The sequence below is a fragment of the Cherax quadricarinatus genome, chromosome 16 (assembly GCF_038502225.1).
Source record: "Cherax quadricarinatus isolate ZL_2023a chromosome 16, ASM3850222v1, whole genome shotgun sequence".
NCBI lineage: Eukaryota > Metazoa > Arthropoda > Malacostraca > Decapoda > Parastacidae > Cherax > Cherax quadricarinatus.
The window spans coordinates 38441741-38457937 of record NC_091307.1 but is presented as its reverse complement, the minus strand read 5'-3'; the positions used below and the strand labels follow the sequence as shown (position 1 = coordinate 38457937).

Here is a 16197-nt window from a genome sequence, read left to right as displayed (position 1 = left end):
ACACTCTGGGCATTGAAACACCCCCAAACCATGAGCGAGTCTGGGTGTTTGGTGGTCCCACGGACGTAGTGTGGGTCTAGCGGGTCACTACCTCTGGGCTGGTATACATCCCCCACAGTTACAGGTGATGGTGATGGTTGCTTCACCACTCAAAAGTACTTCAGGCCACTGTTGAGGATTCCAGTGAAGATATTTCTTTACATAATCCAGCCTATGTGTCTTTTGTGGCTTGGAGAGGATCGGTTTCTTAACCTGGCGGTGACTACTGTAGCCCAGTTCTGTCACATGTCTGTTAACAGTTCTTACAGACACCCCTGAGAGAAGATACAGGTTCTTTTCTTTCAATTCTCTAGCAGTGATATTAGGTGTACTCTCTAATTGCTTCTTTAACACAGTTAAGGTGCAAACAGATGCCTTTTTTGAGGGGTCAGACAAAGGTTTGACAGACAGTAACTCGACACCGCCACCAGCCTTAAAACGCTGCAACCAGTTCCTCATTGAACGCTCACATACACCAACATTCTCCACTATTTCTTTCATCTGGTGCCTAGCTTTGTGAAGCCCTATGAGTTGAGCTATAGTTTCATGTGTTAAAGACTTCCTTTTACCTATAATCAAAAATGTATAGCCCCAAAACCAAAAGGAACACTGGACAAAAGATGGAGCGGATGAGAGATAAAAGTGCAACACTTCCTCTCACCATGGAAGCCACGTGAGCACTGAGGAGTCACTGTGGACTGTGGAGGCAGGCCATGACATCATGCTAACGGCTGCTACCTGGCATAATGCACTGACGAGAAGACCCCTTGTATGGTAGGCCTCTGATTTTCATCACTGCATTATGCAAGGGTGCTCACCCAGCATAATGCCGTGACCAGCACTGTACAGGTCTCCCTCAACATTCACGTTTTCAGCTTTCGCGGGCTTCACACATTCGCGAATTCCCAACCGCCAAATTCCCAGCCACCAAATTCCCAGCCGCCAAATCATATTCAAGTTTCCCGCCACCTGCGAGTCCCTACTACCCTCCCTCCGACCCCCACAACTGGCAGCCAGCCCTCCCACCACTCAGTGTGGAGAGTGTTTTGTTTGTTCATTATTTGCTATTAAACTACAGTATAAATAATGTAAACACATTCACGCCTGCATATTGGAATGGCTATTTGGACAGGTATTGGACGGTGACATCATGTGTTTACTCTCGAACGCAGCAAAGAATCAAACATTTCTGCTACTGCTAATAACAATAGTAATAATAATAATAATAATAATAATAATTATTGAAAAAAAATTGTTGAAAAAAAAAATAACAACAATAATAATAATAATAATAATTGGTGGATGAATTTGGTAGGGTGTGCAAAAGAAGAAAATTGAAAGTGAATACAGGAAAGAGTAAGGTTATGAGGATAACAAAAAGATTAGGTGATGAAAGATTGGATATCAGATTGGAGGGAAAGAGTATGGAGGAAGTGAATGTATTCAGATATTTGGGAGTGAACTTGTCAGCAGATGGGTCTATGACAGACGAGGTGAATCATAGAATTGATGAGGGGAAAAGGGTGAGTGGTGCACTTAGGAGTCTGTGGAGACAAAGAACTTTGTCCTTGGAGGCAAAGAGGGGAATGTATGAGAGTATAGTTTTACCAACGCTCTTATATGGGTGTGAAGCATGGGTGATGAATGTTGCAGCAAGGAGAAGGCTGGAGGCAGTGGAGATGTCATGTCTGAGAGCAATGTGTGGTGTGAATATAATGCAGAGAATTCGTAGTTTGGAAGTTAGGAGGAGGTGCGGGATTACCAAAACTGTTGTCCAGAGGGCTGAGGAAGGGTTGTTGAGGTGGTTCGGACATGTGGAGAGAATGGAGCGAAACAGAATAACTTCAAGAGTGTATCAGTCTGTAGTGGAAGGAAGGCGGGGTAGGGGTCGACCTAGGAAAGGTTGGAGGGAGGGGGTAAAGGAGGTTTTGTGTGCGAGGGGCTTGGACTTCCAGCAGGCATGCGTGAGCGTGTTTGATAGGAGTGAATGGAGACAAATGGTTTTTAATACTTGACGTGCTGTTGGAGTGTGAGCAAAGTAACATTTATGAAGGGGTTCAGGGAAACCGGCAGGCCGGACTTCAGTCCTGGAGATGGGAAGTACAGTGCCTGCACTCTGAAGGAGGGGTGTTAATGTTGCAGTTTAAAAACTGTAGTGTAAAGCACCCTTCTGGCAAGACAGTGATGGAGTGAATGATGGCGAAAGTTTTTCTTTTTCGGGCCACCCTGCCTTGGTGGGAATCGGCCAGTGTGATAATAAAATAAAAATAATAATAATAATAATAATAATAATAATACGATATAATTGAAGAAGGAAATTGTACAAAAATACGAGGGAGTGGTTGACACATCGTCAGTGTGGCTTTGTTTATGCTGGAGTGAACATTAGTCTCCCTGCTCTTCCAAACATTTCACAATAATTCATTGTTTGGTGCTTGTAGATTGAGTGTGACTGGAGTGGTTGAGGCAGTGGTAGAGGCAGTGGTAGAGGCAGTGGTAGAGGCAGTGGTAGAGGCAGTGGTAGAGGCAGTGGTAGAGGCAGTGGTAGAGGCAGTGGTAGAGGCAGCGATAGAGGCAGTGATATTTACTAACATTCTTCTTTCTTTCAACACACCGGCTGTATCCCACCGAGGCGGGGTGGCCCAAAAGGAAAAACGAAAGTTTCTCCTTTTGCATTTAGTAATATATACAGGAGAAGAGGTTACTAGCCCCTTGCTCCCGGCATTTTAGTCGCCTCTTACAACACGCATGGCTTACGGAGGAAGAATTCTGTTCCACTTCCCTATGGAGGTAAGAGGAAATAAACAAGAACAAGAACTAGAAAGAAAATAGAAGAAAACCCAAAGGGGTGTGAATATATATGCTTGTACATGTATGTGTAGTGTGACCTAAGTGTAAGTAGAAGTAGCAAGACATACCTGAAATCTTGCATGTGTATGAGACAGAAAAAAAAAAGACACCAGCAATCCTACCATCGTGTAAAACAGTTACAGGCTTCAGTTTTACATTCACTTGGCAGGACGGTAGTACCTCCCTGGGCGGTTGCTGTCTACCAACCTACTACCTAGATTTACTAACATATATGTTATAAATAATAATAGTACATAATGAATAACATTTATTATTATTATTATAAATGTTATTAATATTAACATGTACTATTATTATTTATAACATACGTATATGTTAGTAAATACCACTGCCTCTATCACTGCCTCTATCACTGCCTCTACCACTGCCTCTACCGCTGAATTATTGTGAAATGTTTGGAAGAGCAGGGAGACTAATGTTCACTCCAGCATAAACAAAGTCACACTGACGATGTGTCAACCACTCCCTCGTATTTTTGTACAATTTCCTTCTTCAATTATATCGTATTATTATTATTATTATTATTATTATTATTACTATTGTTATTATTAGCAGTAGCAGAAATGTTTGATTCTTTGCTGTGTTCAAGAGTAAACACATGATGTCACCGTCCAATACCTGTTCAAATAGCCATTCCAATATGCAGTCATGAATGTGTTTAAATTATTTATACTGTAGTTTAATAGCAAATAATGAACAAACAAAACACTCACTACACTGAGTGGTGGGAGGGCTGGCTGCCAGTTGCGGGGGTCGGAGGGAGGGTAGTAGGGACTCACATTGGTTGAGGAAGTGGTGGAGGCAGTGGTGGAGTCTGTGGTATTTAATAACATACATGTTATTAAAGCATAACATGTATATATTTAGTACAACTTACGACATTTTCATGTATTTTATGATTGTTCATGGTTCAACAAGTTAAGCAGTATTGTATTTCCCTACAATATATTGGGGCACCAAACATTCACGGTTTTTCAACATTCGCGAGGCTCTTGATCCCCTAACCCTCGCGAATGTTGAGGGACACCTGTATATAGGTCAAATGTAAATACCATAGCAATAATTTAATTGATCAAAAGTGAACTGTCCAAGAGCTTCAGTTCACCCAACACAAGCTCAAATGTAATTACATGTCTTATGTGGTATGTTAGTGACAAATCATACTGCAATGATCAAAAATCTTACTTTTCCCGGTGAGGCACTTCTAGCGGCCGGGACTTGCTCCTCCTGCTGTCCAAACTTTCACTTCTGCGTCCATCCTCGCTTGTTCCTGTGAACAGATAGATCCATAAGTCTGTTTTTCTCATTCATTCTAAAGTAACATTAGTCTAAAGAAGCATTTTTTCTTTCACCACTGGTCTATACCTATTACTCATACATATGGCACACATTCATACAACTGAAGCAGAAAAGGATTATATAAAATATATTTACTTTTTTTAGTAAGACAATCTCCACATACAGTATATGGTATGCTCAAGAGACCAATTAGTACAATATTGATAATTGTTTAAAAACTAAACATGAAAAGTACCTAACTGCAACATCCTTGTCTAAAAATCAGGCTAACTATAAGATAATGCTGATAGTACATGGTCATTTTGAAAGATCAACTCCTATTTCCCAATATGAAAAAACTGGCATTCATTCTATCAGACTAAGGAAGAACTTACCTGAACTTACCCGGCCAGTGAGGAACACACGGTGGCGACCCCAAGGACCTGAACACTGACATAATAAAAGGAAGAAATGGGTAGGAATGGGAGGTGGGGGTCTAGGTTCAGCAGCACATTACCCCACATTACATCAATCACTATCATGGTTGCCCTGATGCTTGATGTCACTGTTACTGGGTTATGCCATTGAAGAGGCATGGAATCAAGCTGGATTCTCACCAGTCCTAAGTACCCCCATAAAAGATCAAAGATCTTAACCCCTAATGATAACTATAGCAGTGAGCAGCTAATTATGCTGCACAAGCCACTGGAAGAATAAATGTAGTTCTCTGTTGGCGATTCGTACCTACACCTGCACGGCAGCCCACGGTGAAATATCAACAGCAGAGAGCCACTGCAACACATCTGCAACAAGTCAAAAAGACCATAGATAACTGCAGCATATGAGGGACACTAGCCCCATGAAATGTCTACCTGCAGCAAATCACCTGAGAAATATTACTAGATATCCAGAACCAAAAGTGTTAAAAACACAAAACACTTGTCAGTGGCATAACTTAACCCAAGTAAAGAATAAAAAGGCACAATTTGTGACTCAACCCAAGTAAGAAAAAAATTTAAATATGAGTATTGTATATTTTGGACTAACACTGCTCAAGAAGCCCTCAAATTTAGGCTGAAATATACAATACTCAGATATTTTATTTTCTTCATGTGGGTTTGTTAGTACCATGCCTAGTTATTTTGGCATTCTAAGTAACCAAATGTTACTAGTTTCCACATGGCACTTTTTGCTGCAGACAAACTGTTAAAAATTCAAAATCTTTAAGTCTTAAAACTGTTGAAAATGTTTTTCAGCAAGATCAGACTGAAAGTGATTAAATAAGGGATAAAACCTTCTTGAACATTAACTGTCATTTCAGAGCTAAAAGCAAGAGATTTTGTTAAAAAGTTCAAGAAGCTTTCTCACTCTCTTTCTTGCCGAGTATTAAGTGACCCTAGAGGCAGACCACAGCCCTGAGGAGAAGAATGCAGAACATATCGCAGGAATACATACCCGACAAAACAGATGGCTCTTTCAAGTTTGAAGTTTTAGAACGCTCCACAAATTCTGTACTAACTGGAGGCTCTGGAATGGAGGCCCTGAAAAATAAAAAAAATATAAAATTATCTTGTTATTTTGGATGTCCAATACTGAGGGGTTTAGGATATTTGTTGTTTGGAGGAACATCTAAACTGCCATACTTGCGTGTCTGGCAACACAGTGTGATAGTGTGAATGTTGGTGATTTTTTTTGTGTGTAGGTTGCCCCACTTTGGTGGGAGACAGCCAGAATGTCAAAAAAATATATATATTGAAATTGACTAGAGTACATCAAGAGACATCAATCAATAAGAATTCTGAGGGGGAGGGGTGGGGGTTACCATAAATATAATACAGAGACAAGAAGGGACTGTTGAGGTGATTTGGGCATTATTAGATGGAAGAGGACAGAATGAACAAGTGGAAGGAAGGAGAGGCATTACCCAACAAGGGCCAGAAAGAGAGATGGGGAGAGATGCCTAGCCTTTGTGAAAAGGCTAGGCAGTTGCATGACGATTTGGTAAAGAAATTAACTGCAACTAGTGGTGATGCGAGTGAATTTAGGCCATCAAAGGTTGGTTTAAAAGATTTAAGAATCGTAGTGGCATACATAGTGTGATTAGGCATGGTGAGGCTGCCAGTTCGGACCAAAAAGCAGCTGAAAAATATGTGAAGGAATTCAAGGATTACATAGACAGTGAAGGCTTGAAACCTGAACAAGTGTTTAATTGCAATGAAACAGGCCTGTTTTGGAAAAAATTGCCAAGCAGGACCTACATTACTCAGGAGGAAAAGGCACTCCCAGGACATAAGCCTATAAAAGACAGGCTTACTCTTCTGATGTGTGCCAATGCTAGTGGTGATTGCAAAGTGAAGCCTTTATTGGTGTATCACTAACTCCCAGAGCATTCAGGCAAAAGAATATCCTCAAGGCTAATTTGTGTGTGCTGTGGAGGGCATACAGTAAGGCATGGGTCACTAGGGGCTTTTTCTGACTGGTTAAACCATGCAATTGCCTCCGATGTGAAAAATTACCTAATTGAAAAGAAATTAGACCTTAAGTGCCTCCTGGTATTAGACAATGCCCCTGGTCATCCTACAGACTTGGCAGAGCGACTTTCCGGGGACATGAGCTTCATTAAGGTCAAGTTTTTGCCTCCTAATACCACTCCTCTCCTGCAGCCCATGGACCAGCAGGTCATTTCCAACTTCAAGAAACTGTACACAAAAGCTGTTTGAAAGGTGCTTTGAAGTGACCACAGACACTCCATTGACTCTAAGTTTTGGAAGGATCACTTTAATATCCTTAATTGTGTAAACCTTAAAGGTAAGGTTTGGGAGGGAGTGACTAAGAGGACCCTGAACTCTGCTTGGAAAAAACTGTGGCCAGTATGTGTAGACAAAAGGGATTTTGAAGGATTTGAGGCTAACCCTGGGAATCCTATGCCAGATGAGGAATCCATTGTGGCATTGGGGAAGTCCTTGGGCTTGGAGGTTAGTGGGGAGGATGTGGAAGAGTAGGTGGAGGAGGACAATGACAAACTAACCACTGATGAGCTGCTAGATCACCTTCAACAGCAAGAGGCCAGACCTGAGGAAACTGCTTCGGAGGAGGGGATAGAGAAATTGAAAAAGTTGCCTACTTCAAAGATTAAGGAAATGTGTGCAAAGTGGCTTGAAGTGCAAACCTTTTTTGATGAAAATCACCCTCACACAGCTACTGCAAGCCGTGTTGGCAACCTGTACACTGACAATGTTGTGAATCACTTTAGGAAAGTCATAAAGGAATGCGAGGTACCGGCCTCTATGGACAGACATGTTGTGCAACAGACGTCCAGTGACTCAAGCTGGTCCTAGTGGCATTAAAAGAAGAAGGGAAGTAACCCTAGAAAAGGACTTGCTACCTCAAATCCTAATGGAAGGGGATTTCCCTTTTAAACATTAACAACTTCAACACTCTCCCCTCCTCCCATCCCATCAATCATCACCAGATCTTCATTAAAGGTACGTGTCATGTATTCTATTGTTAGTAGAGTACTACAAACTGTGCATGTCTTCTTCAGTTTGTGTGCATTAAACTTAATATTTCATGTGGTAAATTTTTTTTTTTCATACTTTTGGGTGTCTTGCACAGTTTAATATGATTTCCATTATTTCTTATGGGGAAAATTGATTCGCTTTTCGACAATTTTTGTTTACGATGAGCTCTCAGGAACGGATTAATAACACAAACCGGGGGTCCACTGTAACTTGTTACCTGTAAGTTATCAACGTGCATTTCGTATGTTACAACGATGACAAGATCAATCTGGTGTAGAGTTTGCTCGTGAGAAAAAAGTTGCATTTAAGAGGTGGTGCAGAGCTGCTAAGTGCAATAATTATGACAGTCTGGTTCAGTTGTTACTTCACAAAGAGTTTAACAACTGTATGTCTGCTGACATACAAGAATATCTGATCGATCATACTGCCCCGGATATTCTGGAAACTGCAGCATTAGCAGACAATTACGAGATTTCTCACAAACTTGTACGTACTAAAACACAGAGAAACAAGGTAACTAAAAATTGTCCTAGAAGTTGGCAACCTAAATCAGCTGATCAGTGCCGGTGTGATGTACCTGCTACTGTAACTTCTCGTACCTTTACCAGGAAAACTCACAATCCTGAATCTGTCTCTGTGGTAAGACAGAAGTCTGATACCGAGAAGAAAGCTAAATGTACCTATTGTAACAGAAAAGGACATGCTAGAGAGTATTGCTACAAGTTAGAAAGATGCGAGAAGCGGTCGTGCGGCTGGCGCCCCCACACAAGTCGTATCCCCTTCCGTGTAATAAAGGCACCAAAATCCTAGTAATACCTCTAATCCCACTGTTTTAGATAATATTACTCAGAATAGATGACTAGCGTTTGAAAGTGTATCTGATGAAAAGATTCGTTCAGCGATGAGTCCTTACTTATCGAGAGGTAAAGTAGGACTTGACAAATCACATCTGAGATAATTACTTTCAGAGACACTGGTGGTTATCTCACGTTATTGAGAGAAGATGTACCGCCCATAACTGATGATACCTATTGCAAGATAGATGTATTGTTAGAAGTCTATGGTGGGGCTGTTATAAAAGTACCTCTACACAAAGTTTACATTGAAACAAGCTATTATACTGGTTATATTTCAGTGGTGTATGTCCCATCAGGTCAGTGGACTTGTTGATAGGGAACAATATCCTTCATGCTGGTATATGTAAGGAACCACTTGTGATTGATAATACCACTGATGACAATTATGCCATTGAAGCTTGTAGAGAGAAGCCTATTTTATTTCCTCTCAGTGCAATTACTAGAGCTATGTCAAAGATACAACAACCATCCTTGTCTCCTGTTGAGTTAGTGGATGACAATGATCTGGGCTTGAATATGTTTTTCAGTGATGCTCTGTGCCCAGGATCATTAACGCTGGCTCCCCCGTCATCAACCTAGTCAGGACACAACCAACGTTAAATTTCTCATGATGATTTAATCAAGGATCAGTTTGTTTATCAGTCACTGGAAAGACAGAGATATAGCAGTTACTGAGAGTGAAGTGAAGGATCTCGATAATTGTTACTATTATAGTATTGGTGTACTGGAGAAAAATACATGCAAGTTGTCAGCTGATAGTTTTTCCACCACAGTCAAGCATCTAGCAGTGTTACCAGTTACATTTCGTGAACAAGCCATTGATTTTGCTCACAATAGTCCCATTGGAGGACATTTGGGTGTCAAGAAGACACTCGGTAAACTGGCAAAACATTTTACTTGGCAAAAAATGAAAGAAACAGTAGCTGATCATGTGCGACGTTGCCACGTCTGTCAAGTGATAGGCAAGCCAGCACACACACACCTCCACCTGCACCTCTCACTGAGCTCACTAGTAGCAAAATTCAGTTCATCTGGACTAGTGATTGTTCAGACTCGTATACAGTAGGGCCCCACTTACACGGCAGGTTAGGTTCCAGGCTACAGCCGTAAAGCTGAAATCGCCGTAAAGTTAAACACCCTTTTTTTTTTCCCACTTATAAATGCATACAAACACTAGATAACAAGTTTACACTAACATATATATTAAGTTAGCAATAGAATCAGGCATCAAAAAACAATAAAGTACAATACACATACAGTGGTCCCTCAATAATCGTCCGGCCTGAAAGTCGTCCATTTCGGAAATAGCCCTGTTTTTTCGTCAAAATATTGGCTCACAAATGGTCCGGTAGCTCGCTAATAGTCCTAATAGTCCTTCGTCCTGGACGCATACTCACGCTCTCAGCCGCCTCGGCCTTTCCTTCCCAGCCAGTGTGCCATTGTTTGCCAGTGAGTGACGGTCCCCTCATGTTCCTACGAAATATTTCATAATATTCCATTGATTTCAGTGCTTGCAAGTGCTAAATAAGCTACCATGGCTCCAAATAAAGCTTCTAGTGCCAGCCCTTTGGTAAAGAATGTGAGAAACACATAAGTTATGAAAAAGTTTGTAGAAAAATACAAAGATGGTGGTGGTAGAGTGGAAGCAGTTGTTGATGAACATAAGAAAGGAGGATCACTGCAGCAGGCCTGTTGGCCCATGCTCGGCAGGTCCTTTAGAATTCATCCCACTAACGAAACATTTTCCCAACCCAGTCCTCAATGCTACCCAAGAAATAAGCTCTGATAACTATCTGCTCATTTGGGACTTGCAAATGAGTGGATAGAGTTATCAGAGCTTATTTCTTGGGTAGCATTGAGGACTGGGTTGGGAAAATGTTTCGTTAGTGGGATGAATTGTAAAGGACCTGCCGAGCATGGGCCAACAGGCCTGCTGCAGTGATCCTCCTTTCTTATGTTCATCAACCACTAACACAACTGCTTCCACTCTACCACCACCATCTTCATATTTTTCTACAAACTTTTTCATAAATTATGTTTCTCACATTCTTTACCAAAGGGCTGGCACTAGAAGCTTTCTTTGGTGGTAGAAGGTAGTAGTGATGGTGGTAACAGTTGTAATAGTGGTAGAAGGCTGTAGTGATGGTGGTAGAGGGTTCCTTCTTTAGTGATTCAGCGATTCTACCAACTCCTCCAATGTTGTTGGAGTTATATAGGGCTACAAAAACCACCGCCGCCTCACCACCATTATGGACGGCTTACACTCAGTGGCCCTTATATACCCAACAACAACACAACACCTCTCATGACATACGTAATGACTTATTTTATTCATTCTACAGTATATTCCATGTTTCTATGTTATTAATATTGTTTATTATGTCATATTAGTTGAATTGTGATAGATAAATAAGCCATAGAGTTGATATTAGTGTCATATTCTCCAACAATAAACTTGCCATCCCTCCCTCACACAAACAAATAGCCAATAAGAACATAGCAATGGAAGAACATTAAAATGGTATAAAATACCGACAGGTTGTTAGGTAAGACACATATGCAACAGTTAGGTATCTTTATTGTGAGACAAATCAAACTCAGCTCCTCCAACTCGTATATTTGTCCAATCTCTTCTTGAAAGCTACCCAAGGTCCTAGCCTCGATCACCCTACTGGTAAGTGTGATGTTAAATAAGAACTTAAGAAAGTAGGAACACTGGAACAGGCCTGCTGGCCCATACTAGGCCGGTCCTTCACAAATCCAACCCACTAACAGAACAAATGCTACCCAAGCAATAAACTCAGGTGCAAGTCCGACTCAAATCCAACCCCTTTCACTCGTGTATTTATCCAACCTAAATTTGAAACTACCCAAGCCATAGCTTTTAGAACATTGGAAAGGAGGAACACTGCAATAAGCCTGTTGGCCCATACTAGGCCGGTCCTTCACAAATCCAACCCACTAACAGAACAGATGCTACCCAAGCAATAAGCTCAGGTGCAAGTCCGACTCAAATCCAACCTCTCTCACTCGTGTATTTATCCAACCTAAATTTGAAACTACCCAATGTTTTAGCTACGATCATCCTACTAGGCAGACAGTTCCACTCATCAACTACCCCTATTACCAATGTTCATTTATACATTTTATTAGTGCCCTAGAGTCCTTATGGAGGGGGATTCCCCTTCCAAATAACCTCTCTTCCCTCTCTCCTCCTCCCAGTCTTCCATTCATCAACAACAGCCTTCAATAAAGGTAACTGTCATGTTGAATGTTCATTCTTTTGTGCATGTAAATCTATCTCTTAGGTAAAAAAAAAAAATTGTTGTTGATACTTCTGGGTGTCTGGAACGAATTAATTGGATTTACATTATTTCTTATGGGGAAAATTGATTCGAAAATCGTCCATTTCGATAATAGTCCCACTTCCAGGAACGGATTATGGACGATTATTGAGGGACCACTGTATAGTGCACTCATTACTTACCTTAAAATATTTATAGTCTTAATCTAAGGCGAGACAAGTAGTATTTATTGTAAGAAATCAAGTGTGGTATGTATGGTAGTCAGCCGGGCTACCATACCAGGCCACATAATATTCTATTACATTTAAGCATCCCAGAGCGATAAAATGCATATACAATTTACTTATTACTTACCATAAAATATTTGTAGTCTTAATCTAGGGTGAGATGAGAAGTATTTATTGTAAAAAATCAAGTGTGGTATGTATGGTAGTCAGCTGGGCTACCATACCAGGCAAACCCACCCACACATATACAGTGATCCCCCGCTTTTCGTAGTTCCCGGCAATCGTAAATTTCGCCAATCATAGGGGTATTTTCGTATGAACATGGACTCGCTTTTCATAGGTTGACTCGCGAGTCGTAGTTCGTCCGGGACGAGTACCCACGGCGTGAGCCGGGGCGGCAGCCAGTCTGGCATTGTTTACCAGTGAGCGAAGGTCCCCTCATGTGCTCCAGCGAAATATTTCATAATATTCCATTTATTTTAGTGCTTGCAAGTACTAAATAAGCTACCATGGCTCCAAAGAAAGCTCCTAGTGCCAAACCTGTGGTAAAGAAGGTGAGAAATACGACTGAATTTAAGAAAACCACCATTGAACAATATGAAAGTGGTACAAGTGTGGCCGAACTGTCCAGGATGTATAAGAAACCCTACACAACCTTATGTTCCATAGTGGCCAAGAAAAAGGAAATAAAGGACGCTGTTGTTGCAAACGGAGTAACTATACTGACAAAAATGAGATCACCAGTACTGGAAGAGGTTGAGAAGTTATTATTGGTGTGGATAAACGAGAAACAATTAGCAGGAGATACTCTTATGACTTCGATTATTTGTGAAAAGGCTAGGCAGTTGCACAACAATCTGGTAAAGAAATTGCCTGCAAATAGTGGTGATGTGAGTGAATTTAAGGCCAGCAAAGGCTGGTTTGAGAGATTTAAGAACCGTACTGGCATACACAGTGTGGTAAGGCATGGCGAGGCTGCCGGTTCAGACCACAAGGCGGCTGAAAAATATGTGCAGGAATTCAAGGAGTACATAGAGGCTGAAGGACTGAAACCTGAACAAGTGTTCAATGGTGACGAAACAGGCCTCTTTTGGAAGAAAATGCCAAAGAGGACCTTCATTACACAAGAGGAAAAGGCAATGCCAGGACACAAGCCTATGAAAGACAGGCTGACGCTAATGTTCTGTGCTAATGCTAGTGGGGATTTCAAACTGAAGCCATTACTAGTGTACCATTCTGTAAATCCCAGTGTGTTCAGGAAAAACAATGTTATGAAGAGTAAATTGTGTGTGTTTTGAAAATCTAATAGTAAGGCATGGGTCACGAGGGAAATTTTCGCCGAGTGGTTCAATGAAGTGTTTGGCCCTAGTGTGAAGGAGTATTTCCTGGAAAAGAAATTGGATCTCAAGTGCCTGCTAGTAATGGACAATGCACCTGCTCATCCTCCAAACTTGGATGACCTAATTTTCGAGGAGTTTGGGTTCATCACAATAAAGTTCTTGCCCCCGAATACCACTCCTCTCCTCCAACCCATGAACCAGCAGATTATTGCAAACTTTAAAAAAACTACACAAAAGCAATGTTTCACAGGTGCTTGACTGTGACTACAGACACTCACTTGACCCTAAGGGAATTTTTGAGAGAACACTTCAGCATCCTCCACTGCATAACCCTTATAGCTATGGCTTGGGAGGGAGTGACTACCAGGACTTTGAACTCTGCCTGGAGAAAATTGTGTCGACGAGAAGGATTTTGAAGGATTTGGGACTGACCCTAATGAGCCTATGTCTGTTGTAAAATCAATTGTGGCACTGGGGAGTTCCACGGGGTTGGATGTGAGTTTGGAGGATGTGGAAGAATTGGTGGAAGACCACAATGAAGAGCTCACCACTGAGGAGCTGCAAGAGCTTCAGCAGGAAGAGCAACACATTGCAGCTCAGAATCTTGCTGCAGAGGAGGAAGAGAGATGGAAGAAGGTGCCTTCTTCAGAAATTAAAGAGATTTTTACTATGTGGGGTAAGATGAAAAGCTTTATGGAGAAACATCACCCTAACAAGGTTGTTGCAAGCCAGGTTGGCAACATGTACAGTGACAAAGTCTTGGGCCATTTTAGGGAAATGTTAAAGAGACGCCAGAAACAGAGCTCTCTCCACAGTTATTTTGTGAGACAGGACTCCAGTGACTCTCAAGGTGGTCCTAGTGGCATTAAGAAACAGAGAAGAGAAGCAACCCCAGAAAAGCAAATGGTACCTGAGGTGTTGATGGAAGGGGATTCCCCTTCCAAACTATAAACAATCCAATCTCTCTCCTCCTCCAGTCTCCCATACACTAAGAAGAATTTCCAAAAAAGGTAAGTGTTATGCTGTTAATGTTTCATTCATCATTTCCCATTGTATTGTTTAAGTACTACATGTATATTTCATGTAAAATTTTTTTTTGTTTTAATACTTCTGAGTGTCAGGAACGGATTAATTGTATTTACATTATTTTTTATGGGGAAAATTGATTCGTAAATCGTAAATTTCGTTTATAGTAACGGATCCAGGAACGGATTAATTACGAAAAACAAGGGACCACTGTATTCTATGATATTTAAGCATCCCAGAGCAATAAAATGTATATACAGTTCACTCATTACTTACCTTAAAATATTTGTAGTCTTAATGTAAGGTCAGAAGTAAATGAGATAAAATGAATAAATGAGAGAGAGAAAGAACGAGTGCATGAGAGAGGACTGGTGCCGAGTTATGTAAACAAACCAGGTGAACGTAAGTTTTTTTAAACAAAAAAAAGTGTACACGTCTGGTTTGTGTACAAATTACATTGTGTACAAGTTGTCTCTACATTGATATGGTAGAATAAAGAAAGAACACTCCCCTTCTCAAGTAACATCATTTTGAGAAGAAATGATGCTCTGAGTGAAGGCAATGGAAATAAGTCACTGACTTTTTTGGGTTATCCTAGGTTCTCTACACATATGCTGTTATGTATGATAATCTATGTAACTATTTGTGTATACCTGAATAAACTTACATATGAAAGGAATAATTTTCTACAGTTACCCCCAGTAACACATTTTCTCTTATGTTAGATTAGAGAAAATGTTATTCTTGGCATCACTTGTACAAGTTACCTGGCTACCACATCTCATATTTATGTTTATTTATTCTATTGTGGGGTGTATTTATCATCTTTATATGCTATGTATCGAGTTTATTATATAATTTTGAAATAAATATCACGGATGGATTAATGAAAATGTGTATATTAACGTAATATACGACATTTAATGAGACTCGGTGATTATTATTATTATTTCTAATATGGCGTCACTTGTGCAAGTCGTCTGCTACCACATCTCATATTTATGTTTATTTATTCTACTGTGGGGTACATTTAACATTTATATCTTATGCATCATGTTTATTATATAATTTTGAAAAAAATATCATAGATGGATTAATGAAAATGTGTATATTAACGTAATGTACGACATTTAATGAGACTCGATGATTATTATCATTACTAATATGACATCTGGAGACATAAGACAGTCTTACTGATTTTAATGTGTACCTGCATGCTAGCACAGTGTGTAAGTTTATTTAGGTACAGGTATACATAAGTATAATTATCAGAGTATATATAAAATATTAAATAACTTTTAAAAACACTTGAAATTTTGGAGTTTTCAGACAAAATGGAGAGACTTAGTGCTTACGGATCTCACAGAGAATGTAAATAAACCAGGTAGGGCGCGGTGACCGTATTAGAAAGTCAGGTGGGGGGAGACGTATAGCGAGTTTTGGTCATAATTTGAAATGACCGTATTAGTGGAACGCCGTAAAGCAAAACGCCGTAAAGCGAAACGTCGTAAAGCGGGGCCCTACTGTACAAGGTTGAAGTGTCTGCTTTCCTCTGCTCCTGTATTGAGGAGTCCTAATTTTAATTTTCCCTTCTTTTTACATATAGATGTGAGTGGTTATGCAGTGGGTGCTGTGCTGCTCCAACAGTCAACATCCACTGACATTATCCATCCTATATGTTACTATTCATCTAAGCTCAAACGACACCAGAAAAATTATGCCACTATTGAGAG

At 40.5% G+C, this 16197-nt stretch overlaps 1 protein-coding gene across 1 annotated transcript in view; it reads right to left on the bottom strand.

Moving 5' to 3' along the window:
- The window catches only part of LOC128688959 (uncharacterized protein DDB_G0284459), a 141334-nt gene that overhangs the window by 59568 nt on the left and 65569 nt on the right, over nt 1-16197 (bottom strand). The window contains exons 5-6 of the mRNA XM_070085658.1: nt 5644-5729; nt 4096-4180 (exon numbers count right to left, since the gene is read on the bottom strand). Of these exons, the coding sequence (XP_069941759.1) occupies nt 4096-4180; nt 5644-5729 (171 nt within the window). The remainder of the gene's footprint in view (nt 1-4095; nt 4181-5643; nt 5730-16197) is intronic.